Source organism: Cebus imitator, unplaced genomic scaffold, assembly GCF_001604975.1.
Source record: "Cebus imitator isolate Cc_AM_T3 unplaced genomic scaffold, Cebus_imitator-1.0 Scaffold193, whole genome shotgun sequence".
NCBI lineage: Eukaryota > Metazoa > Chordata > Mammalia > Primates > Cebidae > Cebus > Cebus imitator.
The window spans coordinates 28,865-56,143 of NW_016107508.1; the positions used below are offsets into that span (position 1 = coordinate 28,865).

At 43.5% G+C, this 27,279-nt stretch overlaps 1 protein-coding gene across 8 annotated transcripts in view; it reads right to left on the minus strand.

Moving 5' to 3' along the window:
• Positions 1-27,279, minus strand: part of TTC7B (tetratricopeptide repeat domain 7B) — a 215,736-nt gene that overhangs the window by 25,843 nt on the left and 162,614 nt on the right. For 5 of the 8 annotated variants that reach the window (XM_037745151.1, XM_037745149.1, XM_037745150.1 and 2 more), the window contains 2 exons: positions 26,255-26,327; positions 23,434-23,594 (listed from right to left, as the gene is read on the minus strand). In XM_037745151.1, the coding sequence (XP_037601079.1) occupies positions 23,434-23,594; positions 26,255-26,327 (234 nt within the window). Of the gene's footprint in view, positions 1-17,615; positions 17,647-21,699; positions 21,906-23,433; positions 23,595-26,254; positions 26,328-27,279 lie in introns of those variants that run through there. The other 3 variants (XM_037745155.1, XM_037745153.1, XM_037745154.1) reach the window with 3 other exon arrangements.

A 27,279-nucleotide genomic window follows, 5' to 3' on the forward strand; every position in this document is an offset into this window, starting at 1 on the left:
CTGTAACTTCTACTCATGCACATCTTTCTTTAATTCTTCCCAAATCCAACTAAAGCCCCACCTCAGGGAGTCTTCCGCCAATACCAGTTTTACCCCCTTATCTTCTCTACTCAGTATGTGCCATATTAGCCGGTGTTTGTGGTTAATAATAAGCAGAGGAAGAAGAGAGGGAGGAGCCCCTGCTGACTGAAGGTGTCCCATGTGCCAGGCCTTGTGTTTGGCACTTCACATGCTGTCAAGGTCCTCAGAAGAAGCTGTCTTGGCAGGTGGTGTCCACCACTCTTCACCAGTCCTTACCTAAGGACACTGAGGCTCTGGTGCCCTTTGGTTGTTTTCTGGATGTGATTTTCTTCCCGAGGACACGAGCCCTCATATCTCTCTCTGCCTTTCTGTAGCCTCACCTCCAGTTCCTAGAATTGTGCTCTCAGCTTGATGGGCCTTAAATCCGCATTTACTCACCCACTACTTTTTCTATAAACCACAGAAGATAATGCAAATTATTTTAGAGATTTCAATTAAATATCCAGGAGAATTCCTTCACCGTGCATGATGTGATGTCCTCATTCAAAGGCACCTGAGAGGAGGAAAGCCTCTTTTTCATCTGTGAGAGGTGGAATGAAAGTGGTCCTAACCCATCACTGCCCAAGCTTGGGAATGGGTTAACACCAAGCACCCCCTCCAAATGGAATAAGGAAGTCCAAGGCGGTGTGGTGCTCCCAGTGGGACCAGGGCCGCAGTCTCCCCATGCCTGGGCTTGCAGAAGCCTGGAATGATGGGACAACGGTCCAGGTAAAGGGCAGGGTATAGTCCCCAATCTACAAGCGGGTGGGCACAAAGACTGAGGCCAGATGTGAGAATAGGGCTTAGCTTCTGCTCAAAAACATCTCAAGAAGCAAAAATGCTTTTGAAGCCTAACTAAGACTGCCTAAAAGACACGGCAGCCACTCAGGGTGCCCGGGGAGGGTATTTAAGGAAACCAGAAACTAACTCCTGCTGAAGTCTACCCGAGTCCAGAATATGATGGGAGTACTTTTCCATCAGAATCTCCCACCAAACTGGCGTCAACTGGGAGAGCTGACAAAGGAAGGAGAAGCTGCCAAATAGGTCACCATTGGGTTGGGGGGTGGTGAGGAGTGGTTGCCAAGCAATTGTGGCAAGGGGAGGTCCCACCGAGGACTGTGGGGAGTCCAGGAAGCCATGCAGGTGCTGTCCAGGCTAGAGCTCTCTGGGGCCACACCATGAACTCCCCTCCAATGGTGCCTGCCCCCAATAGGAGGTGCCTGCCCCCCCAGCTGGCAGAGAGGTGCCTCTAACAGCAATGAACCATGATTCCTTTAACTACCCACAGGACAGAATGCCAGAGTGTATCTCTAAGCCTCAGCTTGGGAGAACCATTTTGAACAAGCCTTCTTGGCTGGAAAAAGAACTTCTAATTAACATAAAATAACAGCTTTCAAATACTTGACTCAGGATATGGAGTTGAAAAGGTGTGGGCTTGGATTAAAGAGAACCAGACAGGAAGAACAATGGTAGAGTGGCTGAGCACAAATGATGGAAAAAAGCACTTGGAAGACCTCTCAGGAGGAACAGCATGAGAGAGGCTGGCAGAGAAAAGGAGCCAGGGACAGCGCATGGACAAAGAGGAAAGCCTGGCAGCTGCTGCCCAGGTACGGCCAGGATGATGGACAGACGCCACGTGGGTATGGGCAGGACGATGGGCAGCATCCATGCGGGTATGCCCAGGACCATGGGCAGAAACACCTGCCCCGCCCGACGCCAACATTCCGTGGGATGCCCAAGGGAAAGCAGGAACAGAAGGTGCCGCCTTTCCATCATTTCCCCAAACCTCAGCTCATTTACAAGACACAAAACAATACTGAAAACAGAAGCAGTGACGCTTGCCACCCTATTTGCTGAACCTGCTTACACACTTCAAGGCTTTTCAAAAACATCTGGCTGGGTGTGAGTTACATTAGCACAAAAAGGAGAGTATACAAATAATGATTGGCATTCATTTGCTGCCGCTCATGTCCAAAGATGACATAGATTCAATCTGCTGAGAAAACCCCGAGGCAAAGAAAAGGTTATGGAAAAACTTGGGAAAAGTTAACATTTAATACGTTTCAGTATGTCTAACTGTCAGCATGACGAAGAGGGCAGAGGAGATGCAGGCGAGACTGAGCTAGCCACACAACGTTCATGAATCTAATTTTTTTTTGAGACAAGAGTCTCTGTTGCCCAGGCTGGAGTGCAGTGGCATGATCTCAGCTCACTGTCAGCCTCTGCCTCCTGGGTTCAAGCAATTCTGCCTCAGCTTCCTGAGTAGCTGGGACCACAGGTGTGTGCCACCACACCCAGCCAATTTTTGTATTTTTAGTAGAGACAGGGTTTCGCCATGTTGGCCAGGCTGGCCTCGAACTCCTGACCTCAAGTGATCCACTCACCTTGGCCTCCCAAAGTGCTAGCATGACAGACGTTAGACACTGTACCCAGCCATTAATCTAATTAAAAATATATATCTAATTAAATATAAAAATTATATAAAATTATATATAAAATTAATATATATCTAATTATATATATATCTATGTATATAATTATATACATATATCTAATTTTATCTATCTATCTATATATATATGTGTGTGTGTGTGTGTGTGTGTGTGTGTGTGTGTGTGAGCCAAGCATGGTAGCTCATGTCTGTAATCCCAGCACTTTGGGAGGCTGAGGTGGGTGGATCACTTGAGCTCAGAAGTTCAAGACCAGCCTGGGCAACATAGTGAAACCCTGTCTCTACAAAAACATAAAAATTAGCCAGGCGTGGTGGCAGTCACCTGTAACCCCCAGCTACTTGGGAGGCTGAGGTGGAAAGATGGCTTGAGGCCCGGAGCTCAAGGCTGCAGTGAGCTGAGACGATGCCACTGCGCTACTCCAGCCTGGGTGACGGAGTGAGACCCTGTTTCAAAAAATCAAAACGGAAGAATATTTTGTTCATAGACTCATTGAAAACTTATAGAAAATTAATGAAGAAAAGAAGAACCTTGCTAAAATACCAATCTGACCCCATTCCTTCTGACCCAAATCTAGCATCTCAGACAATGCCTGTGCACTCTGGCTCCTGTCCACCCACACACTTAGCTACCAAAGGATTTGTCCATTGACCGTCAGTACCTATGCCCCCACTTGAGCCGTGGTCAGCTTCCCCTACATGTCACTCCTTCATAACCCTGGGTGTTCGCACATACTGTTCCCTCTGTTTAAATACCTTTCCATCCATTTATGTTTTTAAAGTATCTACTCATCCTTCAAGATTCAGGTCAAATAGCAACCCTTCACTGAAGCCAGCCTTAAATAATAGGAGTTAAACCTTTCAAATGGAAACATGACTATAAAAAGCACAAGAGCTCACAACTGTGAATTCATAAACTACAAGCCAGGAAATTTCTGCTTTGAAGACAAGCAAAATAATAATAATGGCAGCTGCCAGACACTTTAAATATTTAATTCCAGATTCTTACAACAACCCTGAAAATGAGGCTGAGTTAAGGAATTTGCCCAAGTTAACACCACTAGTGATTGGTAGGACAGAAATTTAAACCCAAACCCATCTGAATAAGAAACAGAGAACGATGACTAAAAATCCAACCATGCGACTGACACTAATGAAGATACAGAACATTTTCTCACCCATTGCCAAATACTTAAAACTCAAAAATGTGCAAAGCTCTGTGTCAGATGCTGTGCTGAATACAAAATGGAATAAAATATAGTCCCTTGCTTACAAAGAATTTACAATCCAATAGGAGAAAAAGACTTAACCACTACTATTGGGTAGGATTTCTAGTTTTGGGCCAGACGATGGCCCTGAAATTGAGTAGGGCTACAGGTGAGCAGGCGTTCGGGCCACTGGGGTGTTGCTCCCAGGATCTTTCATACATAGTTCTCTAAAGAACAATCACATCTGGCCGGGTGCGGTGGCTCACGCCTGTCATCCCAGCACTTTGGGAGGCCAAGGCCGGCAGGTCGCTTGAAGTCAGGAGTTTGAGATCAGCCTGGCCAACATGGTGAAACCTCGTCTCTACTAAAAATATAAAAATTAGCTGGGCATGGTGGCGCACACCTGTAGTCCCAGCTACTCAGGAGGCTGAGGCAGGAGAATCATTTGGACCCAGGAGGCGGAGTTTGCAGTGAGCCAAGATTCACTGCACTCCAGCCTGGGCAACAGAGAGAGACTCTGTCTCAAACAACAAAACAAGAAAAAAACAACAAAAAAAAAACCAATCACGTGAAAGAGAGAGAGAGAGAGAGAGAGTATGTGTGTGTGTGTTGTGACTTGTCTTTCATCCAAAAGTCTGGTGCATATAAAATCTAGTTTATTGAAGGACCCCATTAGTCAAAGTTTTACTTTTCATTCAAACAAATAGAAATACTATTTTGCTGTACTTCTGGAATATTTTAAGAATCTCAAGATAACTCTTGCAATAACAACTACGTTTGGCTAGGGTAGGGCTTAGAAAGACACGACTGCCCCTGGAGAAGCTCTGGGGCACGTGGTATCGTGACTTTCCACTGTTTCCACTGTTCACCTCAGGAAATGAGTCAGAGTGGCACTTGGCAGGGCCGGGCTCGATGTCGCATGGCATCCCCAGGAAGACTTCCCTGACTCCCTGGAAGCTGCTCCCAACCACTGGACACTCACCTCTGGTAGTTCACCCTAGTTTAGCTTTAGCCTGGGCCGCACCCCGATGAGTCTCAGACTTGGACTGGGGCCAAAGGTAAAGCGCAAAGGGCAGATATTTCTGAATTCTGAGCCTTACGAAGAACGCTCGATGAAAACATATTAGAGAAGTTCAGAGAATGCTAAAGTCATAATTCCCTCCCATCTTCTGTGTCAGTAAAAAAAAATGCACTCATGACATCAAGGAAGAAACACGCATATGAATACACAAAACCTTCACTAATTAGGTGATCCGTCAATGCTGCAATCACAAGAGCTGCTTTAGAGGTAAAAATCACAGGAATCTTCAACATTAGGTACCTTGTGCTGATCTGTGTTTGCAAGCTCCTGGGCTCTGCCGGCCAGGGGTCTGCTCTTTCTTTGTTTATCTACTGAACGCGGGCAGAGATGCAAAATGGCTGTGCAGAAAAGCCTGCGTGATCTGCCTAAGAGGGGCAGCGGCCGAGGGGGCCCTGAGTACCTTCACCGTCTCTTGCTGCCTCCTGGGAGCCTGTCCAGATGGGAAGCTGGAGAGGGGCTGGCTGTCAAACACCCAAAGGAAAGTGAGCATCTGTCACCAGGTAAGAGAAAAAACAGATCAGGCTGAGGGGGGCGGGGGGAGGTATGTTCAATTTTAACTTGAGAAGACCGTTTGGCAACTGGCGGATCAGAATGGTAAGAGAAGTCAAAAGAGATGTGCCAGCAGCACGCGGTGACCAGGAGAAGGCAGATGGGAATGTGAAACCAGAGAACTGGGGTGGCAACAGAGAGCCTGAGGGCAGCCCAGTGCTGCCCAGGGAGAGGGATGCCATCGACTCCATCTACCCAGCCCCTCGGCAGGGAGGACGGATTCCTTTCAGGTTCCCACATGGCTGGAAGGAAACAGATCGCAATTCATTTTCACTAGCATTTCTGAGGGCCCACCATGTGCTGTTCTCGGAGCCGCTGCTCTCCTGGCTGGGTTTCCAAAGCACCTCGATCTCAGAAGGTGTTATAGCTCTGCAAAGAGCAGCCTCTGGTCCCAGGCTGAGTCACCGTCACTGAAAATCAATACCGTGACGGGCCTGACCTCCACCAGGTGAGCCAATGATGCTGGGATGACAGCTGTGCATGTCCTGGAGCTGGGAGACCTCAGACCACCCCGAGGCCTCTCTGGCAACATCTGGAAGGGATGAGAAAGCATGGAACGGGTCACGAGACCATTCCCACTAGATATCAAATCGGGCCTCACAAAATGCACATACTCAATAATGTCACCTGAATGAGCCAATTCCTCAACCGTTATACAGAAAATATACTACTTCTTAGATCATCTGGCTTGCCTAATTGCTGTATTGATGTGCTATTCACTGGAGTTCATTAGAAAACATACAGATGTTTCTAATTAATCCAAAGCTCGAAAAGGCCTTAGGTCCTACAATACTTTGCTACTCAGAGTGTGTCCAAGGCAGCCAGCCTCAGAATCCCCTGGAAGCTTAAATGAAATAGAAGAATATCCAGGTTCTCCACTCACCCTAAACCCACTGAGTCAGAATCTGCACGTAACCAGATTACCAGGGGATTCATGCGCAAATTTAAGGTTAAGAAGCACTGCTCTCATTCATAACTCTCCATCCTAACTTTCCATGTGTGATTTTAAAAAAGAAAAAAGACTTCCCAGGGAAAAGAGTTCTCACAGTCCCTGCATTTAGGAAATTCTGTGTTCATTTCGTTCCAATAAGAACTGGGGGAGCATGTCTTAGAAGATATTTTTCAGGATGTATTTTGTTCTTAAATTCAGCAGGAATTCTGAACAACCACTTATATTAAGCCCCCAAAGGAAGGCCACCCTCGCCTGTGTCTGGGGTCCCCTGGGTCAATTTCTGCAGGTGCTACAGCCCTGTCCTCCATGTCTCCAGTGAAGGAGCTGGGGAGGCCACCGTGTACCCACTGAGGGGTACCATTTATACTGTCACCCCCAGAAGGGGCACCTGCTTGAGTCTGCAGAGCTCTGAGTAACCATCCCACTCCCACTGTGGGTTACCCAGGGGCTGAAAACTCAAATGTCTTCCAAAAATAGGCAAGTGTGATGACCAGAAGGTCAGCAAATTCAAACTTTTTTGAGATGCGTACCGGCCTAACACAACTTTGCTGGCATATGCCAGCTTACGGACAAGCCGTTGGAAACCATCAGTCTATATGTTTTCCGTGTATCAAATCTGAGTACCTGGTTCTGTCTCAAAACCCCAGGCGCACGCCAGCCCCAGGAGGGCCAGTCTGCCAGCAGAAGCAGTCACGAGGTCTTTGAAGAGCATGGGTGACTCTTCTCCTAACGCATCTTCTCCAGGAATGAAGCCCTGGCGAGTCGCTGGCCTGGGTAGCTCTTTGGGGAACTTTTGTCTGGGAGTTATTTAACCACCAAGGAAGTTCTAGAAACTTAACCACTTTTATTTATTTTGTTTGTTTTGTTCTGCTCAAGATAGGGTCTAGCTCTGTTGCCCAGGCAGAAGTGCAGTGGCTTGAGGGTCAAGACCCTCGACCTTCCAGGCTCAAGAGATCCTCCTGCCTCAGCCTCCTGAGTAGCTGGGACTGCAGGCACGTATCACTATGCCTGGCTAATTTTTAAAAATGTTTTTGTAGAGGTGGGGGGGGTCTCACTATGTTGCCCAGGCTTGTCTTGAACTCCTGGGCTCAAGAGGTCCTCCTGCCTCAGCCTCCCAAAGTGGTGGGATTACAGGTGTGAGCCACTGCACCCAGCCCACATGACCACCTTTAATGTCTCCGGATGCTGGAGAAGAGGTCACAGCACACCAGACTGGCATATCTGGGACACTCACGTGGCGTTCCTGCCACTCCAGTCTCACCCATCAGTGTAAGCGCAGGCTGCATCATTCCCAACCCAGACTCCCAGATCCACTGTCCTGGGAAAATCCAGGCCACACCTATTTAGCAAAACCAAATTTCTCAGGACCGAAGTATGGGATGGAGAAGCCTCGTTCTTCAGAACTCAGCAGCCCTGATCTTAGCTGGGAGGCTGTGGTAAGTGGCGGTGCTGGGGCGGGGGCCGCGGCCGTCCCTGGCGGTTTGGCTGCCCCTCTTGGTGTCCTAATCCTCCCTCCTCTTTATGACAGGCAGGAGCTCCTGTTAGAGCTCATATCAGTTACATTTTGCTTCTCATTTCAGTCAAAGTGTCAACAATCTGGAATACTCCCCCATCCTTCTAGCGGTATTTTTAGCACGAACAAACAACTGACATAGTTAGCTGGAATAAATCACCTCAAGAAACCCCAGTTTGGCTCATTTTTTGCTCCCACATCAGCTATTAACCTCCACTCACATCAGCATCCAGGAGACGGCACCTAAGCTGGAAATGACCTGGTCGGGTGCAACCGAAGCCCCCTCTCGAACCATACTGCCCGGTTCCAAAGACCTCCAATCCCTGTGAGTGACGTCTTAATGAAGGGAGCCATTTCGTGTAGTGCCATCCGTGAAGCCAGAGAGTCTGCTGCCAGGGCTACTCCCGAGGGCTACCTGAGCACATGGCATTAGGGCTGGGGGCTGCCAAGCAAGGGCGGGCACAAAACCCACCCTCAGATTTGGAAAATGAACGGAACCAGTGCCTTTGGAACAGGAAGTACCAGATTGGCATCTGCTAAGTAAATATGTGAACAGGACATGTTTAAAGCAAGCCTTCCTGTCAGACTACTCGCTCCTGAAGGAAATAAACTGTTCTCTCTCAACTGCAAAGCCTTTTGGTAATTTCTGACACGAGGGAAGCAAGTCCCGGCCTCTTCTGCTCTGTCGCCCTGCCTCTTCTAGAGGACCTTCTCCCTGGAGGATCTCCCGGTCTTTATTTCTGACTGAGCCCCTAGGGCCCTGATTTCCCCACCTGCCTCAGTTTGAGGAGAGAACACAGTGAAGAAATGAGACACTGGGGCCCAGTTCAGCAGACAATGGCAGATGTCAAAAGAATGGAAATCCAGGCCGGGTGCGGGCTCACACCTGTAATCCCAGCACTCTGAGAGGCCAAGCCAGGCAGATCACGAGGTCAAGAGATCGGGGCCATCCTGGCCAACATGGTGAAACTCTGTCTCCACTGAAAATACAAAGAAAAAAAAAAATAGCTGGGTGTGGGGGTGTGTGCCTGTAGTGCCAGCTACCTAGGAGGCTGAGGCAGGAGAATCGCTTGACCCCGGGAGGCGGAGGTTGCAGTGAGCCGAGATCATGCCATTGCACTCCAGCCTGACAGAGGAAGACTCTGTCTCACAAAAAAAAAGGAAGAAGAACGGGAATCAGATCAGACTACCTAAACCTAGAAGGGGAAGGGCTTGGACCACGATGTGATGTGGACTTGATCCATAATGTTCTGTGATACAGAAATGACACCTTCTGCACAGTCAGGAGGGAACTAGGAACGAAGCCAGGCATTGGGAAGCTCAAGTGGCTCTCCAGGACCAGAGGTGGATGTTGCATCTCTCTGGGCGCCGGTGCCGCATGGGAAGGCACATCATTGCATCAATCAGCCGCTCCTCTGAATCCCGGCCCCTTTCACATTTCCTGCCTTCTCTGCGTTCACTTCCTGTGTGTTCCCATGAGGGGCTGCTTGGTTTCGCATGGCTTGATTCCACTGTGCCAAGGGACACTGAAGGCGGGACTTTTGTCCACGCCTGGCCTGGAGCTTGGAAAAAGACAGCCCTGCTCCCTGAAGGCGAGGGTTTCTTCGGAGGCGTAGCACACTCCAGTGTGATTTTGCCTCCAGATCTCACTGCACGCTGCGTGAAGGCAGAGACGGTGCCGTCCCTGGCTTTGGTCCTCCTGAACCTGGCACCATGCCTGGCTGAAAGCAGGCACTCACCACCCATGAACTGGGGGAGCTGTTCAAAGGACAGTGAATCTGACTATCTGAAGGTGGCTTATCTACTCTCACCAGTTGTTTTCAGCTGAGGATCCCCGCAATAATACTTGTAGGATAAATTTGGAGATTCTCCTATTTCTCTTCCTTGCTCTCAGGTTCCTTTTTTTTTTAATAGTAAAATTTCCTTACTTTAAAATGCAAAAGACCATTACAAATGAACTGTAATTCAACTGTGTTTGGAATATCTGATTATTTTTCACAACTGGCTGGATAACCAGCAGGCACTTTATACTGCCCATTTGCAGAAAGCTGATCATCATCATTTTATCAGATAGTGAAACTCAGTAGAGATGAAAATGGATAAGGCAGACACAAGCTTAGCTATGGACAAAGAGCTCCCAGGCTACTCTGCATGGACAAAGTTTCAAGCACGCATTGCACAGACAGGTATTAATGTTTGTAACAGGCAGCCCTGGGCCAGGTGTAGGGGAGCCAGAGGCTTCCAGAAAACACTTGCATGAAGTCTGAAGAGGACACTCCCATACTCCAAATTCTTGACTGAGATACAGGGAGGACTTGGAAAGAAAAGCACGAAAATGAATAAACCCTCTGGATGCTGTGACTGGGGAGGAGTGGCTTTGGTGTGGGCCTCGCCATGGCGCCCCTCCTGGCCCAGCCTGGCCTCTCCCAGAGGCTTGGCTTTCTGAACCTGGGGCAGCTAGCCAGTGCTCTCTTCTGTGGCTGACAGGGAGGCAGGGATGCCCTGAAGGCTTGCTCTCTAGCATCCTCAGAAAAAAAAAAAAAAAAAAAAAAAAAAAAAAAACCTAAGAAAAGGGAATTTCCCTGGAAAGGAAGCAGAATATCCCATGAGGATTTAAACTGGGGGACACCAGTCATAGGCAAGCCTAGTACTGGTTGTGAAAACAGGGGGAGGGGCTTGGGCCAGCACCACCCCTTATCTCAGGACATGGCCGTTTCCAACCCCAGAGAAAGGAGGAGCCTCTCACAAACAAATGCGGCTTCAAATACATTTTCCCGCCGTTTCCTCTCTTTTAGTTCTTCTCCTTTTGCCTCATAACCAAATTTTCAGTTTCCAAGCCATTTTTCATTGCATTTGGGGATTTGGTCTCTCTTGACAAGCACCTATGGTTAATGGGGGCAACAGCACAGACCCAACGCCCCACAGAGAGATGACATAGATGGGCGTGGGGTGCTGGGAGGCTGCTTCCTGGGCTCAGCAAGTCCATCCCAGAAGGACACTGGCTCAGTGATCCAAAGCCAGAGAATCTCAAGGGCAGAGGAGCCGTCATCATCTACGAATGCTGGAGACCCTCCTGCAGCCACACACGACAACAGAGAGCTCAGAAAGGTTCGTTTCTTTAAAATGTAGTAAAATATACGTAACATAAAATTTGCCAGTTAGCCATTTTAGGTGTACAGTTTAGTGGCATTGTGTACATTCACACGGTTGTCCAACCATCACTACCCTCCATTTCCAGTGCTCTTTTCATGTTGCAAATGAACAATAACTTCCCATTCCCCTCCCAGGCCCAGCAACCACCGTTCTGCTTTCTGTCTCTGTGAGTTTGACTACTCCAGGTACCTCATATAAGTGGAGTCACACATCCTTTGTCCTTTGTTGACTGGCTTATTGCACTTAGAGCAATGCCCTTGATTTTCATCTCTGTTGGTACATCCATCAGAAGGTCCTTCCTTCTTAAGGCTGAATAATATTCCACTGTACGTGTAAACCGCATTTTGCTGATCCATTCACTCGCTGATAGGCACTTAGCTTGTTCCCACCTCTTGGCTATTGAGAATTAGGTTGCTGTGAATGTGAGCGTATAGATCTGTCCAAGTCTCTGTTTTCAATTCTTTTGGGCAGACACTCAGAAGTGGGACTGCAGGATCACATGGTAGTTCTATTTTTAATGTTTTGAGGAACCGCCATACTGTTTTCCAAAGAGTCTGCACCATTTTACATTCCCACTAGCAATGCACAAGGGTTCCTATTTCTTTCTCTGCTCCTTGCCAACACTTGTGACTTTCTTTTTTTTTTTTTTTTTTATAAAATCCATCCTAATGGTTATGAAGTGGTATCTCACTGTGGTTTTGATTTGCATTTCCCTAATGATGAGTGACAAAGAAACTCTTTTCAATCTGTATATCTTCTTTGGAGAAACATCAATTCAACTCCTTTCCTTTGCCCATTTCCTAATGGGGTTGGGGTTTGGTTTGGTTTGGTTTTGGTTGTGGAAAGTTGATTTTAAATAAGCTACTGCACCACTAAGTGCCACTCCACTGTGACCCCTGTTGTCTTCCAGGCTGCCACCCATTCTCCTGTGTCCAAAGACTTCCCTCCCCAGCTGGAAACCCTAGGCGGTTACTGTGTACTCACTCCTTGCAGACATCCTTCAGGTATCAATGGATCATTTCTCCAGTTTAATGAGATGAACAGCCTCTTTCCTGGTGGTCTAACTTCTTATCAAATGCTATATAATGGACATGTTCATTGCTTCATCACTCAGCTCAGGCATAAAAACTTCACACAACACCCGGTCTCTGAGTAATCACTAAATCAAAACATTATTCAATATGATGTTTCAACTTAAACTGAAGTTCTCTAAAAGTACGTGTGTGTGAGCCTGAGTGAAAAAGAAACAATGGTCTCAGTTGCCAAGTAATGCTTTTTTAAAAATTAGATGTATCTCCACTCAAGTAAAGAATGATCATAACTATGTTTCCTAGTTTATCGATTCCAGATTAACAGGGGAGATAGCATTAAACTCCTGCTCATCTGGGTTATAAGCTCTAATGGAGCAGAAACCGGCTTGTTTACAGCAGTAATCCCCAACATCTAGCACGGCCCCTGGCATGTGGTAGAAACTCAGTGCTTCAAAGTCAGTGCATGGTTACGAGCACAGATGGCGAGGCCAGACTGCCTAGGTTGAAATCATGGCTCTGCCACTTTCTGTGCGTATAATCTTGGACAAATTACTTAACTTCTCTGTGCCTCAGTTTCCTTATCTATAAAATGAAAATAATTAAAAAAAAAACTACCCACCATAGATAGTTCTTGTGAGGATTAAATAAGACTGTGTAAAAAGTGCTGTTAAGAGTGCCTGTCACAATTCAGTGTATAAACATTAGTGGTTATGAATGCTCAAAGAATGACTGATGAAATGAATGAATGTTGTATATGTTTGCTTCTTCCATATAGTCAGTTTCCACTAATGTAAAAAGGAATGGGATTGTCTGATAAAATCTGCGTTCACATGTATAAGAGCTGAGGCCATAGGCAGAAGTGTTTTAGAAGAGCTCTGTGCCTCCAATCAAGTGACTGAGGGTGTGTCTCAATATCCCCTGATGTCTTATAGTTATGGGTCAGAAAAAACACTTCAAACACTTGTACAAACACCATAATGATCTCATATTTATATTAGTCATCTTGAGAGGTTTCAAAAATCAATTTTGTTTGCTTTGTGGTAACATCTGATGTTTTCTTAAGTGTGCTATTGATTTGATGACCTCTCGGGGAGTACATGAATAGGGGTGAGTATATGTTCTATTTAAATAGGAAACAATAAAAATTCAAATCAATTAAAAATCTATTGAAGAACTGCATAACCACAATTGTTTCAGGGCAAGAAAGTTAAATTCTGGCAGTGGCTCTCCTTAGCAGCCATTGTAAGGCTTGCTGAATTAGAATACAACCTTTTAGTAACACTGAAGTTCTTAAATGCCACCATAAGTATGATACTATCTGGTATATTTTCCAAAGACACAGAATAACAAACTGTCAGGTCTTAACCTGATATTTTTTTCTAAAAATTAATTTCAATGGCAGAAACACAGTCTGATGCCCTGATCAAAGCTCTGGATGGACAGTGCCTCATTGCCTTTGGGAGAGACAATTATGTACTCCAAACATTACCTGGTACCTACTTCTACCTTTTTGGGCCAGTGAGGAAAATTGCTAAGTAAAATATATTAATGCAGGGAAATTTCTGCAAAGCTGTACTGCAAAAGAAAAAAAAATCAGGGCTCTTATGGCAAGTCTAATAGATAGTGAATCAGAATTCATGAACACCTTTCAATATAAAAATGTGTACTTTGTTAATTTTTTTGGGGGGTGGGGGCGGGCAGAGTCTTGCTCTGTGACCCAGGCTGGAGTGTAGTGGCACAGTCTCAGCTCCCTGCAACTTCCGCCTCCCAGGTTCAAGTGATTCTCCTGCTTCAGCCTCGCGACTAGCTGGGACTACAGGCATGCACACCACGCCCAGTTAATTTTTGTATTTTTAGTAGAGAAGGGGTTTCGCCATATTTGTCAGGCTGGTCTTAAACTCCTGACCTCAGGTGATCTACCCGCCTCGGCCTCCCAAAGTACTGGGACTACAGGCATGAGCTACCGTGCCCAGTCCATTGTTAATTTTTATTTTGGGAAAAACTTACAATGTGCCTGAGATAATCATTAATCAGTTAACATTAACTTTTCATTCTTTTGTTTAGATATTTAATAATTCAGGGGTTTAAAAACTAAATTTTCAACAAAAAAAAGGCAGATTAAGAGAAGCAACAAAAAGACAAGACACATATGAAAATGGCAGATATGAATCCAACCATATCATTAATTATATTAAATGTGAATGGACCAAACACTTCAGACGAAGGCAGAAATTATCAGACTAAGTAAAATAGAAAGACCCATCTGCTATTTACTATATGATAAGAGAAGTAGACCAGGCACAGTGGCTCACGCCTGTACTTTCAGCACTATGGGAGGTCATGACGGGTGAATCACCTGAGGTCAGGAGTTTGAAAACAGCCCAGCCAACATGGCAAAACCCTATCTACACTGAAAATACAAAAATTAGCCAGGTGTGGTGGCATGTGCCTGTAGTCTGAGCTACTTAGGACTACACTCTAGGCTGGGAAACAACAAGACTCTGTCTCAAAACAAAACAAAAAAGAAGACAAGTAATATGTGAAAAGAATGGCTGGGAAATTTTTGGAAATGACAAATAACACAAACAATACCAATACAGTTTTAAACAGCCCAATGAATACTGAACAGGATTCACCCTTAGACGTATCATAGCGAAAGTGTACAAAAGCAGAAACAACAGCAATTACAAGAAGCCAGAGAGAAAAGACAGATGACATTGAAATGAACTACAAGTAAACAGATAGTTGACTTCTCAACAATTACAAAAGGAGCAAGACAGATCACTTGTGCTCCTTTTGTAGTTATGAGAAGTCAACGATTTGTGAGAAAATGTTTGAGCCTAGAATCATATATCCAATTTGAAAAACTTCTTTAGAGAGTAAAGCCAAGTACATTTTTAGACACTGTCTAAGAAAGTCTGCCAGCAATAGACCCTCACTAAAATTTCTTGGGTAATCACTAAAGAAGAACAACCAAAAGAGAATGTTTCCTTTTCATATTAGTTGAGAAAAATATATCATAAAAATATAATCAATCTAACAGTAAGCAGAAAAGGAGAGGATAAGATATGGAACAAAAGGCAAGTCAAATAGAAAGCATAAACGACATGGTAGACACAAATATAAATATATCAGTATTTATAATAAATGGAAATAAACTAAATATTCCAGATAAGACTATAAGCCTTGGTTTTAAAAAATTATCTATACGTAGTAAGCACAAAAGTACGTCCAAACCATATTTAAAAAGTTCAAAAAGAGGTCAGGTGCAGTGGCTCACACCTGTAATCCCAGTACTTTGGGAGGCGGAGGTGGGCAGATTATTTGAGGTCAGGAGTTCAAGACCAGCCTGGCCAACATGGTGAAACCCCGTCTCTACAAAAAATACAAAAATTAGCCGGGCGTGGTGGTGCATACCTGTAATCCCATTATCCAGGAGGCTGAGGCAGGAGAATCACTTGAACCCAGGAGGCAGAGGTTGCAGTGAGCCAGGATTGCACCTCTGCACTCCAGCCTGGGTGACAGAGCGAGACTCCAACACCACCAACAAAAAAAAAAGTTCAAAAAGAATGGGAAACAATAGTCCAAGTCTATATACGTGTACATGTATACATGTGTATACAAACACACACATGCACATACATATTTATACAGATGTATAGGCACACATATATATGTGTGTATGTATACACATATATATGTATGTGGCTATATGTATATCATACAAAATAGACTTTGAAGCAAAATGCCTTGTGTCTTACAACATAATGATAAAAAGTTGAATGTACCAGAACACACAGCAACTCTAAATTTATATGCACCTAATAGCACAGCTTTAAAAATAGAAAGGAAAAGCTACTATAGAGATGTGGTAAAAAAAAAATGCCTCCTCTCAACAAATGACAGATTAGACGAACAAATCTATAAAAATGAAGCAGCTCTGAATAGCATAATTAATAGCTTAACCTAATAAAATAGATCAAAATATCCTCAACAAATGCCGAAAACATTCTTCTTAGGCACACATGGAATATTTACAAGAATTAACCACTGGGTCACAAAATAAGTTCAACCAATTTCAAATGTATATATAATCTTTAAACATAATTTAATGAAGTTAAAGGCTCATAACAAAAGATAAATGGAAAAAACTCATATTTGACAATTGTAAAACACAGTTCTAAAACAACTAACTAATGGGTCAAAAAGAAAAGAATAACAGAAACTTAAAAATATTTAGAATTACACAATAATAAAAATTTCAGATATTGAAACTTGTGGTTTATAGCTACAGCAGTATTTAGAGGAAAATTTTTAGTTTAAATGCTTACATCAGAAAATAAGGCAAAAAAATTAATGGACACCCAACTAAGAGATTAAGGAAAAAAAAAAAAAAAAAAAAAAAAACAAAAAAAAAAAAAAAAAAAAAAAAAAAAAAAAAAAACCAAGATGCAACAAAACAGAACTTGAAGAAAACAGAAGTTAGAAAATAATAAAAATGAGAACAGAAATTCATGAAAGGAAAGTAAACCTCAAGTGCGATGACAAAAAAGTTCCTGGTTCTTTGAAAGGATCAATGTAACAGACAAGTATCTGGCAAGACTGTTCAAGAAAAGAAATAAAGTGTATTAAACAATATTAGGAGTGAAAAAAACTTAACCAACAGATGCTATATGAAAAATAAACATGATGAATTATCTCATGCCAATAAAATTTAAAATTTAGACGAAATGGACAAATCTTTACATATAATATATATTACAGCTTGCACATTATACATAGCTTAATAAAATAAGAAACAGAAGACCTGAATAGACTACAACAATTTTTAAAAAGCATCAGAAATCTTCCCATAGAAAAAAAAAGCCAGCCCCACATGGTTTTACAGATGCATTCTACCAAAACTTAATATGCTCGGAACAAATAATTCCAAAACAGGCAAAAAGAAAAAGTGCTACTCCAACTCACTTTATGAGGCTGACCTAACCTTGATGCCAAAACCTGGCAAGGATATAAGGAGAAAGGAAAAGAACAGGCCTATTTTGCAAATGAACACAAACACAAAATTCTCTAAAAAATAAGTAAAGTGAATCCATAAAAAAGCTAATTTACCATGATCATGTTGGGCTTATTCCAAGTATACAAGGTTAGTTTAACATTAAAAAATATAAATTAATAGAACATTCACAGATGAAAGGAATAAAGTCATATAATAATCTCAATAGATACAGAAAAGGCATTTGATAAAATTTGCTATCAATTCATGATTAAAAAAAACAACTCTTAACAAACCAGGAAAAAGGAAACTTCTTTCATCTCTTAAATAGTGTCTACAAACAAACCTGTAACAAATGCAATTCTTTTTTTCTGAGGTAGGGCTCGCTCTTTTGCCCAGGCTGGAGTGTTGTGGTGCAGCCTTGACTTCCTGGGCTCAAGCGATCCTCCCACTTCAGCCTTCTGAGTAGCTGGGGCCTCAGGTGCATGCCACCATGTCTGGCTATCTTTTTTTTTTTTTTTTTTCATAGAGATAGGATCTCACAGTGTTGCCCAGGCTAGTCTTGAACTCTGGAGCTCAAGTGATCCTCCTGCCTTGGCCTCTCAAAGTGCTGGGATTACAGGCGTGGATCACTGTGCCCAGCCAAACGTAATTCTTAATGGTGAAACAGTGAAAGAATTTTCTCATTCAACTACTAGGTCTTAACTAGTAGAGTAAGGCAAGTTAAAAAAATTAAAGCATTAGAGAAAAAAAAACAATTTTAATCACCTCAGAACAAAAGTCATTATCTATGTAGAAATTCCAAGCTGATTTATATAAAACCATTAGACTTACTAAGAAGAATGGGTCAAGAAGAATGTGTAAAAACCAGTTGGCTCTCTACACCCCCACAACAAGTACATAGTGAATTTGATTACAAAAATATTCTGTATACATATAGTACATACAAAAGCATGAAAATTTTTTTCAGGTAACTAGAAATAAGTCTAGTAAAAAATGGGCAAAATCTTTATTAAAAAATATAAAACATCCAAAAATATTTGTAAAGGCCTAAATAATTAGGGAGCTATAATGGCTATGGATTAGAAAACCTACTGTCATAAATATACAATTCTCCCCAAAGTGAGCTATTAAATTAAATTAATTCCAATGTCTGCAGAAGTTTTGTTGTTGTTGTTGTTGTTGTTGTTTTTTGAGACGGAGTTTCGCTCTTGTTGCCCAGGCTGGAGTACAATGGTGTGATCTCAGCTCACCGCAACCTCCACCTCCCAGGTTCAAGTGATTCTCCTGCCTCAGCCCCCCCACGTAGCTGAGATTACAGGCATGCACCACCACTCGCAGCTAATTTTGTATTTTTAGTAGAGACAGGGTTTCTCCATGTTGGTCAGGCTGGTCTTGAACTCCTGACCTCGGGTGATCCACCCACCTCAACCTCCCAAAGTGCTGGGATTACAGGTGTGAGCCACCACGCCCAGCAGTCTTCAGATGTTTTCTGTGGAACCTGATGAGCTGATTTGAAAATTTATATGAAAGTTCAAATGTCCAAGACAAGCCATGGCAAACTAAAGGGCAGGATACAGAGAAGGACCCACCTCATGTATAATGAAGCTATGACAATGCCAAGACAGTGGCAATCACATGGGACAGGCACGATGGCCAAGGGAATGAAATGGGAGGCTCAGAAACACCTGCAGACATTTGGTTTATGACAAAGGTGGCACTGTGGAGCAACAGGGCAAAGAATCTTTTGAATGTGTGGTGCTGGGACAATTGGATATCCCAGAGGGAAAATTACATTCGTTCTCCCGTACCATACACACATAAGACAGTCCGTTCTAGGTGGGCCCTTAGATTCCAGTGTGAAAGATAGCACAAATGAGCTTTTAGAAGATGATTTAGGAGACTATCTTCATGATCTTGCAGAAAGGAAAGGTTTCTTAAACTAGACATAGAAATTGTTGTCCATAAAGAAAACAACTTCTACTTTCCATTACTTTAAATGAAGAACTTCTGTTTACCAAAAGATACCACAAAGAGAAAGCAAAACAAAATCACAGTTTGGGAGAAGATTTCTGCAACACATATAATCAAGAAAAAGACTAGTAACCATAATAGATAAAGAAGTCTTACATATTTTTAAGCAAAAGACTATCCAATAAAAAACAAGGAATTTCACATACATTTCACAAAAGAGAAAAGCCGAATGACCAATAAACAAATAAAAAGATGTTCAAATTCATTAGTGATGGGAGACACACAACTTAAACTCACAAGGTGACATAATTAACCAGCAGCCATTCTGCCAAAAATAAGAAGTCTGGCAGAACTAAGCAGTGGTTTATGGAACCACAGGGCTTTGGGGCGCTGGTGATGGGAGTGTAAACCAACACAACCCCTTTGAAAAACAGTCTGGAATTATTTGGTAAAGCTGAAGATACACGCATCCTACGACCTAACTATTTCACTCATAGAGAAATCCTTGAACGTGTGCGCCAGGAGTCCTGTAAAGAATATTTACGAGCATTGTTCATAATAGACAAAACCTGAAAACAATCCACACATCTATTCACAGTAGACTAAATAAGTAAATATTAGTGCATTTACACAAGAAATACTATTCATTCATGCAAACCAACAAATCACTGCTGTATGCAGCAAGGAGGACCCTCGGGAATGGGAGGTTAAGCAATGAACAACACAAGCAGCATAAGGACATATTCAGTATTTTCTACAAAAAGTTTAAAACAGGCAAAACACAATTTTTATTATTTAGGAGTACAGGCTGGGTACAGTGGCTCATGCCTGTGATCCCAGCACTTTGGGAGGCCAAGGCAAGTGGATGGCTTGAACTCAGGAGTTTGAGCCCAGCCTGGCCAACATGGTGAAACTCCATCTCTACAAAAAATACAAAACTTAGCTGGGCATGGTGGCACATGCCTGTGCTCCCAGATCCTACTACTGAGGTGGAAGGATCCATTGAGCCTGGGACGTTGAGAATGCAGTGAGCTGTGATTGTACCATTGCACTCCAGGCTGGGTGACAGAGCGAGGCCCTGTCTCCAAAAAAAGCATAACATACATGGCATAGAAACATGAGAGGATGATTAACACAGAATTTAGAATGGTGATTAACTTGTCAGGCGGGAGGCAAGAGGAGAGGATACAGAGAAAAGTCATAGGCAATGTTACATGGAAAATCCATATACATAGGAAATACATATACATGTTTAATATATGCATAAGTATGTATGTATAAGTAAATCTACACAGGAAATTCGCAGGTGATATTAATGTTCTTTTTCCTAAACTAAGAATAAGCAAGCATATGTTCATTGTATTATTTTAGATATATTTTTTAAATATTCTTTTGATTTTAATATTTAATAACAATTTTAAAGGATTTGAAAATACCATATTTGAAAACACTTTAGTAGTATTGGTAGCAATAGTCATAGTAATATTTCTACCAATTATTAGGTAATTACCAGGCACAACACCTCAAATGCACTAGCTAAATCAATTCTCACCACAGCCCTCTGAGATGGATATTTTATTACTCACATTTTGTAAATTTTGTAAATGAGGAAATGAGACTCAGGGAGATTTGGTGACTTGCTCAAGGTCACACGACTTGAAAGTGAAGAACTGGGAGTCCTGAATCAGATTTGTCCCATTTTAAGACTGCGCTCTCAGCCACTACCAAAGAGTCTTCCTCATTCCTTTCCTTCCATACTGGACTAACCTATATCACTTCCAAAAATGCCTGCTTCTCCAGAGTAGTGAGCTTATTTTGGGGGTTCCCTAAAGAAAGAATTCCTGGTTCTCACGATCCCTACAGTTAGGAATATCTTGTGAATTGTTGATTCTACTGTTGTCTCAGCCTGCTCAGAGTGACAAAGTGGCTGAGATGGTACCTCTCAGCTTAGAACTTTTTGGACCTTGTTAAGCTTATTCAAAGTACTTAAACAGCATGATTGATCATTTCATGGTGACAGGGAGGTAACACTGGAGGGACCAGCTGCTCCTCCAAGGGCTTCAGCTGTCTCCTCTGGTAACTGCCCAACAGGTGGACAGAGCTGACCCTCATGGAGAAAAGGTTTCACCTCCATCTCAAGGCCTGACTACCCATCAACTGTGTCCTCCACTCCCAGGCTTCAGGGAATCTATAGTTCTGCTGGAGACAGGCTTGTCACAAACAAACAGATAACACCACATGGTAGTTGCAACAAGTGCCCACTTAATCTTGTTTAGGTTGATGCTGAAATGTTTTAGCTAGGTTGGGAAGAAACCATGGGATCCACTGATTATATTTAGCCCCGATTTTTAATAAAGTATTCTTGGGAAGAAGTTTCCCATCACAAAGAAATACAAATATTTAAAAAGCAAACAAGTCACGGACGGGCTCTCAGACCTGCTGCCATATGCTTTGCTTTTTTGAGCTTATGGCTTAACATTAAAATAACAGCCTTGCATTCCTCAAATATCTCTACTGCTGTTCCTTACTTCTACTACTTGAAAAGGCTGTCAGCTGCTGTCACTTGGAGGCATTGCCATATTAGCCACCACTGTTTATTGCTTACCATGTGATATGGCTATTAGTTTAATAAGCCTCCCCTTGGATGACACCCTAGGCTATGGAAGAAGGAACCAAGAGCGTGCTTGTGTGTGTTGGAGAGTGAGACAGGGAATAACGATGAGAGACACTGAATTCAATTGCATCAGGTTGTACTTTACCAATGGTTAAAGGATCGAATATTTCTTAAAGTGCTTTCACCATTTTAAGGTTCCATGAGATAAACAGCTTGGGGTAGAATCCAGAAATATAGCTGGTGTGCAAAAGAGCAAGTTTGAGATCTGCAAGAAGTGAAACGCCGCAGCAAAGCTCTTTAGTTCACTCTGCATAAATAGCTGAGCCTACAAAAGAAATCTCTAGTCAGAGGTTTCCTGGATTATAACAAGAATTTTCTCCTCGATGGGGAGAAGTGCCCTTTTCACTTGAAGACAAAGAAGTGTTTGTAATGGAAATGTGTGAACCAATTTTCCAAGGAGAGCTGCTGAAAAGCACTGATTAAAAACGCGGTGAGGTGATGAGGCAGAGAAATAAAGCCAGAGCTGACCCACTTAGAGTTTGTGGCTTGCACTTACTTCTGAAAGTGAAGAAGCAAGCCCGGGCCACCTTCTACATTCTTTCCCTTCTCTCCAACCCCAAGCAGGCCCTGCCCCATTACTGGCCCTGCAACTCTGTAGACAATCAGAACCTTCCAGCGTGCAGGAATGTTTACTATTTCTGGCCATTGTGTACTGGTTACTAAGCCACCGCCACTGAGGATGAAATTGTAACCCAGCAGCCCAAAAGACAAAGACCTTCTCAACAGAGCCTAACCAACAGGCAATGGATTCAGTGATTCAGGGGAAGGATGTGAAGATAGGTGGACAATTCTAGCATATGACAGTTTATAGCGACAATTCTGAGGTGATGGGCGATATTGATTGTTTAAGAACTTCCATTTCCTAGAGAATAAAACGAAGGCACAAAGAGGGAAGGTAACTTGATTTAAGTCGCCTAAAATAGGAGAATCACCAAGAGCTAGTGGAAGCCCTCAGTAATTCAGGACAAGCAAGCTATAAAGCCCTGTTTCCCAAATTTCACACACTGGAGTTTGTTTAACATCACTTTTGCCATATCCAAGTATATCTGTATTAGTATTTACTTAATATTCTTCTTTAAATTGACTTGAAAAATTCTTAATAGCCCCCTGAGCAATAATTTTCATCAAACCATTACATTCTAATGTACGTTTAAGAATGTATAACTGCTAAAATAAAAATTTTCACCCCCAGTCCATCTAAAATTGTCTCAGGTGCTCCAATGGTACACATTGGGAAAGAGTGGATAAAGTATTTTAAATAAATAAGGATGACCTAATACTATGTTAGGATGACTTAACAGCCTAAGTTTGTTTTTGTTTTTGTTTTTGTTTTCGTTTTTGAGACAGAGTCTTGATCTGTTGCCCACACTAGAGTGTAGGGCAGTGGCGTGATCTCGGCTCACTGCAACCTCCGCCTCCCAGGCTCAAGCAATTCTCCTGCCTCAGCCTTCCAAGTAGCTGGAATTACAGGCACATGGCACCATGCCTGGTAAATTTTTGTATTTTCAGTAGAGACAGGGCTTTACCGTATTTCCTAGGCTGGTCTCGAACTCCTGACCTCAGGTGATCCACCCGCCTCTCCCTCCCAAAGTGCTGGGATTACAGGCATGAGCTACCATGCCTGGCCCTAACTTTGTTTTTAATATCAGGAAAAAAATAACAGTAAAAGGGATTTTATATTGTTGACTGCCAGGGTGTCCGTGAGGGGCTTAGAATGATTGGAAATAAGGCGGGGGAAGAAGTAAATTTAATAACTTTTAAGTAAGGGAAAATGGAAGCCCAGGATTACTTACATGAAATTTTCTGGGTATTCGCTCAGGGCCATGTCGATGATGTTCAGAGCATCATGGTAATGCTTCTGTGCTGACAGCAAGAGGGCAAGGAGGTGCAGGGAGTTGGCATCGTCACCTTGAAGCTGAAGAGCTTGGCGGACATACCCCAGAGCCTCTGGAATCTGGTTTAAAACAAAACCAAAAAAGATTTTTTAAAACACACACGCACATGAAAGAAGTCATCATTTCAACAACTGATTCTCTTTAAATATCGAGTTATTTCACCTTGCGCCTCATTCACATTTTAAGCCAAGTCTTTACGGCAGCCCCAGGATGTGAACCACAAACATGAAAGCAGAAGCCATCTTCAAGAGACATTCTGAATGGCAGAGTGATTCAAGAGACCCTGTTTCTCGGCAGAGCTTCCAATACTGCACCTACTCTTTCACTTCTCCCTGAGTAAACACTTTCTCGTTCTTTCCACAAAACGGATCTACTTTCGATTATGCCCCAGGTGATTTCACTCTAAGTGGAGACACATACAAATTATCAGAGGTTTTTAGTGGAATTAAACTGCCTTAGCTGAACTTTTCTCATTTTTCAAGTATTACTGAAATTAAAGTGCTTAATATGTTATTAAACCTTTAACAGAGATTTCCACGTGATCAGAGGCCTGTGATTCTTTCAGGTTCCTTTGTCCTGGACTTCCGGCAGACATCAAGGAAACAGGCCAAAAAAGCAAACAACAAACAAAAGCCCTGCACCTTTCCAAACTGCAACCCAAAATAAGCTGATCCGAGAAACAAACTGCAATGCCACATGCAAAGTAGACGTGTCCAAATTCATGTAGGACCAGACACAACCTGAACCTTTAAATGCAACAGTTTTTCAAGACTTCCGCAAAATCATCCAAACACAAGGGTGGACAAAACGCACACAAAATGGATATTTGAACACCGTGGATTCCACACAGGTTTGGCAGTAACTAGGGAGAATTAGAACCTGAAGCTAGATTTTGAAATAGAGCTCTGTACTGAAGCATTCTTACACAGCCATCCCACAGACTCCTTCCTCTCTTGCTCCAACTCCAGTCCTCTGTGGGGCCTCTTCTCAGCTCTCCAGCTTTTTCCCAAACCCTCAGTAACCTCACTCCTTAGTAGAAAGCTATGACTTCTCTTTTCCTCAATGAACTTCTTTTCTTGATGGATTTAGTTTATAACTGTTGGCAATGGAGGCTTTCTGCTTTGGAACCATAGAATCCTGGTTCTCATAGTTGGAAGGGAGACTGTCTACCCCAATCCTTCAGTTACCAGGAGGAAGCTGAAGTCCAGGGAGATGAAATGGCTTGAGCAAGGTTACCCAACTATTGAGTGCCTGACAAGAGAGTGATTCCTGTCCGTCCTCTCCTCCTGGTCAAATCTCCTCCCCTGGGAAAGCAGAGAAACACTCCCTCGGGACTCTGCTGTTCTGACACTACATGCCCACAAAGGCTGCTGCCACACCCATAAGGCTGCAGCTACTTATCCTTCCCCAGGTGACAACCTACTATGTGAACAGCACTCAACCTGGTATTGGTGGCTGGGTTGAAAGCCACAGCATAGCACGATGCTGATTTGCAGGGATGACCAGAGCAACCAGGGACAAACTGATACAAGGATCAGAAAGATGTTTTTAAGGGAGAGCTGCCTGGAAGGAATTCAAAGCTGGTTCCTTCATTTACTGAGTATTACTGAGTCACATGTCAGGTGGTAGTCCAAGTGCCAGGGTAAAGCAATGACATTGGTGGCCGTGGGCTCCTGGAACCTACAGTCCAGCGAGAAAGACAGAAACTGAACAAGAGAGCGGGGAAAAAGAAGGAAGTGTAGGCTGCTACAGGAAGAAGGCTTCATGGAGGAGGTGAAAGAAGCTGTCGGTGTAGGGGAGAGATCAGATGGCCAATCAATAGCCACGCCTGCTGCAGAAGTCCAGCTGTGAGCCACAGTCAGGTGACTGGACCTTTACAGGGGAGGCATCTTGGTTTCCTCAGTCCCTAGGTTGCCAATGGAAGTCACTTCTCAATGCCACTCCCAAGCAACCAGGAAGACAGATGCATACCTCAGCCCAGGCCTGCCAGGGGAATGGCATGTCTGGAGAGCTGACCTTTGAATCACCCTCCCAGTCAGCACCCAGGAATGTGCTGGGGTTACCACCAGTGTCTTGCACCTGGTGGGTGGTCAGGCATGTGGCCAACATCCCCAGAACAGCTGGGAGTGGACAGGAGGGTTTCAGGAATGGCAGAGGCAGCATCTAAAAGCTGCCTTTGGGAAGATGAAGGCCAGCAAAACTTGTCAAGAAAGTCTCCTTTCTTGAGTAGCCACCGTGTGTAACTGTTCATGTCCTCCATGTATTATAAAGGACCTGGTATCTGGCATCTTCCTGTCAATCGCTGATACTCCTATGACAAACAGACTCCAACCAGTGGCTAAATCCCCACCATGCAGCTCAGCACTGGGTTCTGCTACCTGGTTACTGTTAGCAAGGGACAAAGGCTCTTTGATGACTCCTGAGTTTAGGATATATGCCATGTGCTGCTCCCCAGGTTACCATCTGACCCTAGCTTGGGCCCCCCAGCTGTGTGGATTTAATGTCCAAAAGCAGAGCCTGGAACTCCTGTGTCTTCACAGCAGATGCTCAAGCCAACCAAAACATGAGGCTCTTTGCTGAAACCTCTGAGAAGGGTCCCTGACTCCAGTCACCCTCAAGGGAATAAGGGAAGATCACCTAGCACTTCAAACTGAAGAGCTGAATGAGTTGTATCAAGATACAGAGTGCACCATGTTTAGGAAACATTAGAGAAACTGACCTGTCTGGAGATGGCAAGCTGCAGAGCCAGGTAGAAAGCTGCTTGGTGGTCTGTGGGTGACAGGCTGTGGGCCCTGAAAAAGTATTTATGGCTATTAGTACATGGGAGAGGACGCCATTTTTACTTTCCCTATCAAACAAGTCGTCTTCACATTTGCATTCTTATACTAGGGCCACATATTTATTTAACTATGTAATGTTTCCTTTAAACTCTTCTCCTTTGACCACCGATACATGGAAAACAGTTCTCCTACCACTGTCTAAAGGGACAGAACAGGAGCATGTTTCTGTGTTTGTCTAGCATCTAAAACGGCAGCCGAACCTTGCCGGCTTTGCAGAGGGCCTGGAGGTGAAGAGGCCACAGGCCCTGAGGTTGAATTTCCCCAGCAGGTGGGCCCCTGTGTCATGCTGGGACACGGTGAAGCCATGTGTGCACTTGGCAAGGCGATGGCTGCTTTGGGTAAGTTTGGCTTGGGCTTCCTTCATGCTACTTTAACCAAATTTCTAGATTTCAGAGAAACTATATGAAAATCAAAGACCCAGCTTTGCTTATAAAATGAGGTTTTTGGTTTTTGATGAAAAAAAGGAAGAGAAAGACACTCATTCAGTCTTTTGAAGCTTCTAGGAAATTCCATGCCGTTTACTGATTTCGTCCAGATAACTGTGACGTGGGAGGCTGTGGGATGTAGTGGGAGGCACTACGCTCAGTGTTGTGAACTGGCCTTTGACATCAGACGGGAAGGGACCATACTGGCCTCCTAACTGATTGCAAATGTGGTCTTTTCTGCTGTGTGGAAGTCATTCGTATTTAGCATAAGCAACTCAAAATGTGACTACTACGTACAATATAATTCTGTGTTTAACAGTCTCCTGGGAAGGGAAAAACAAACTTTTACTTTCTTTAAAAGGCACCATGGGGCAGACTAATTAGGTGGGACCCAGATAGTAAACAAAACTTAGTGCTGTTCTGTCAACATTCTGTGATTAAAGGAGGATCTTCTACCAGCAGAAAATAAATTCAAGATA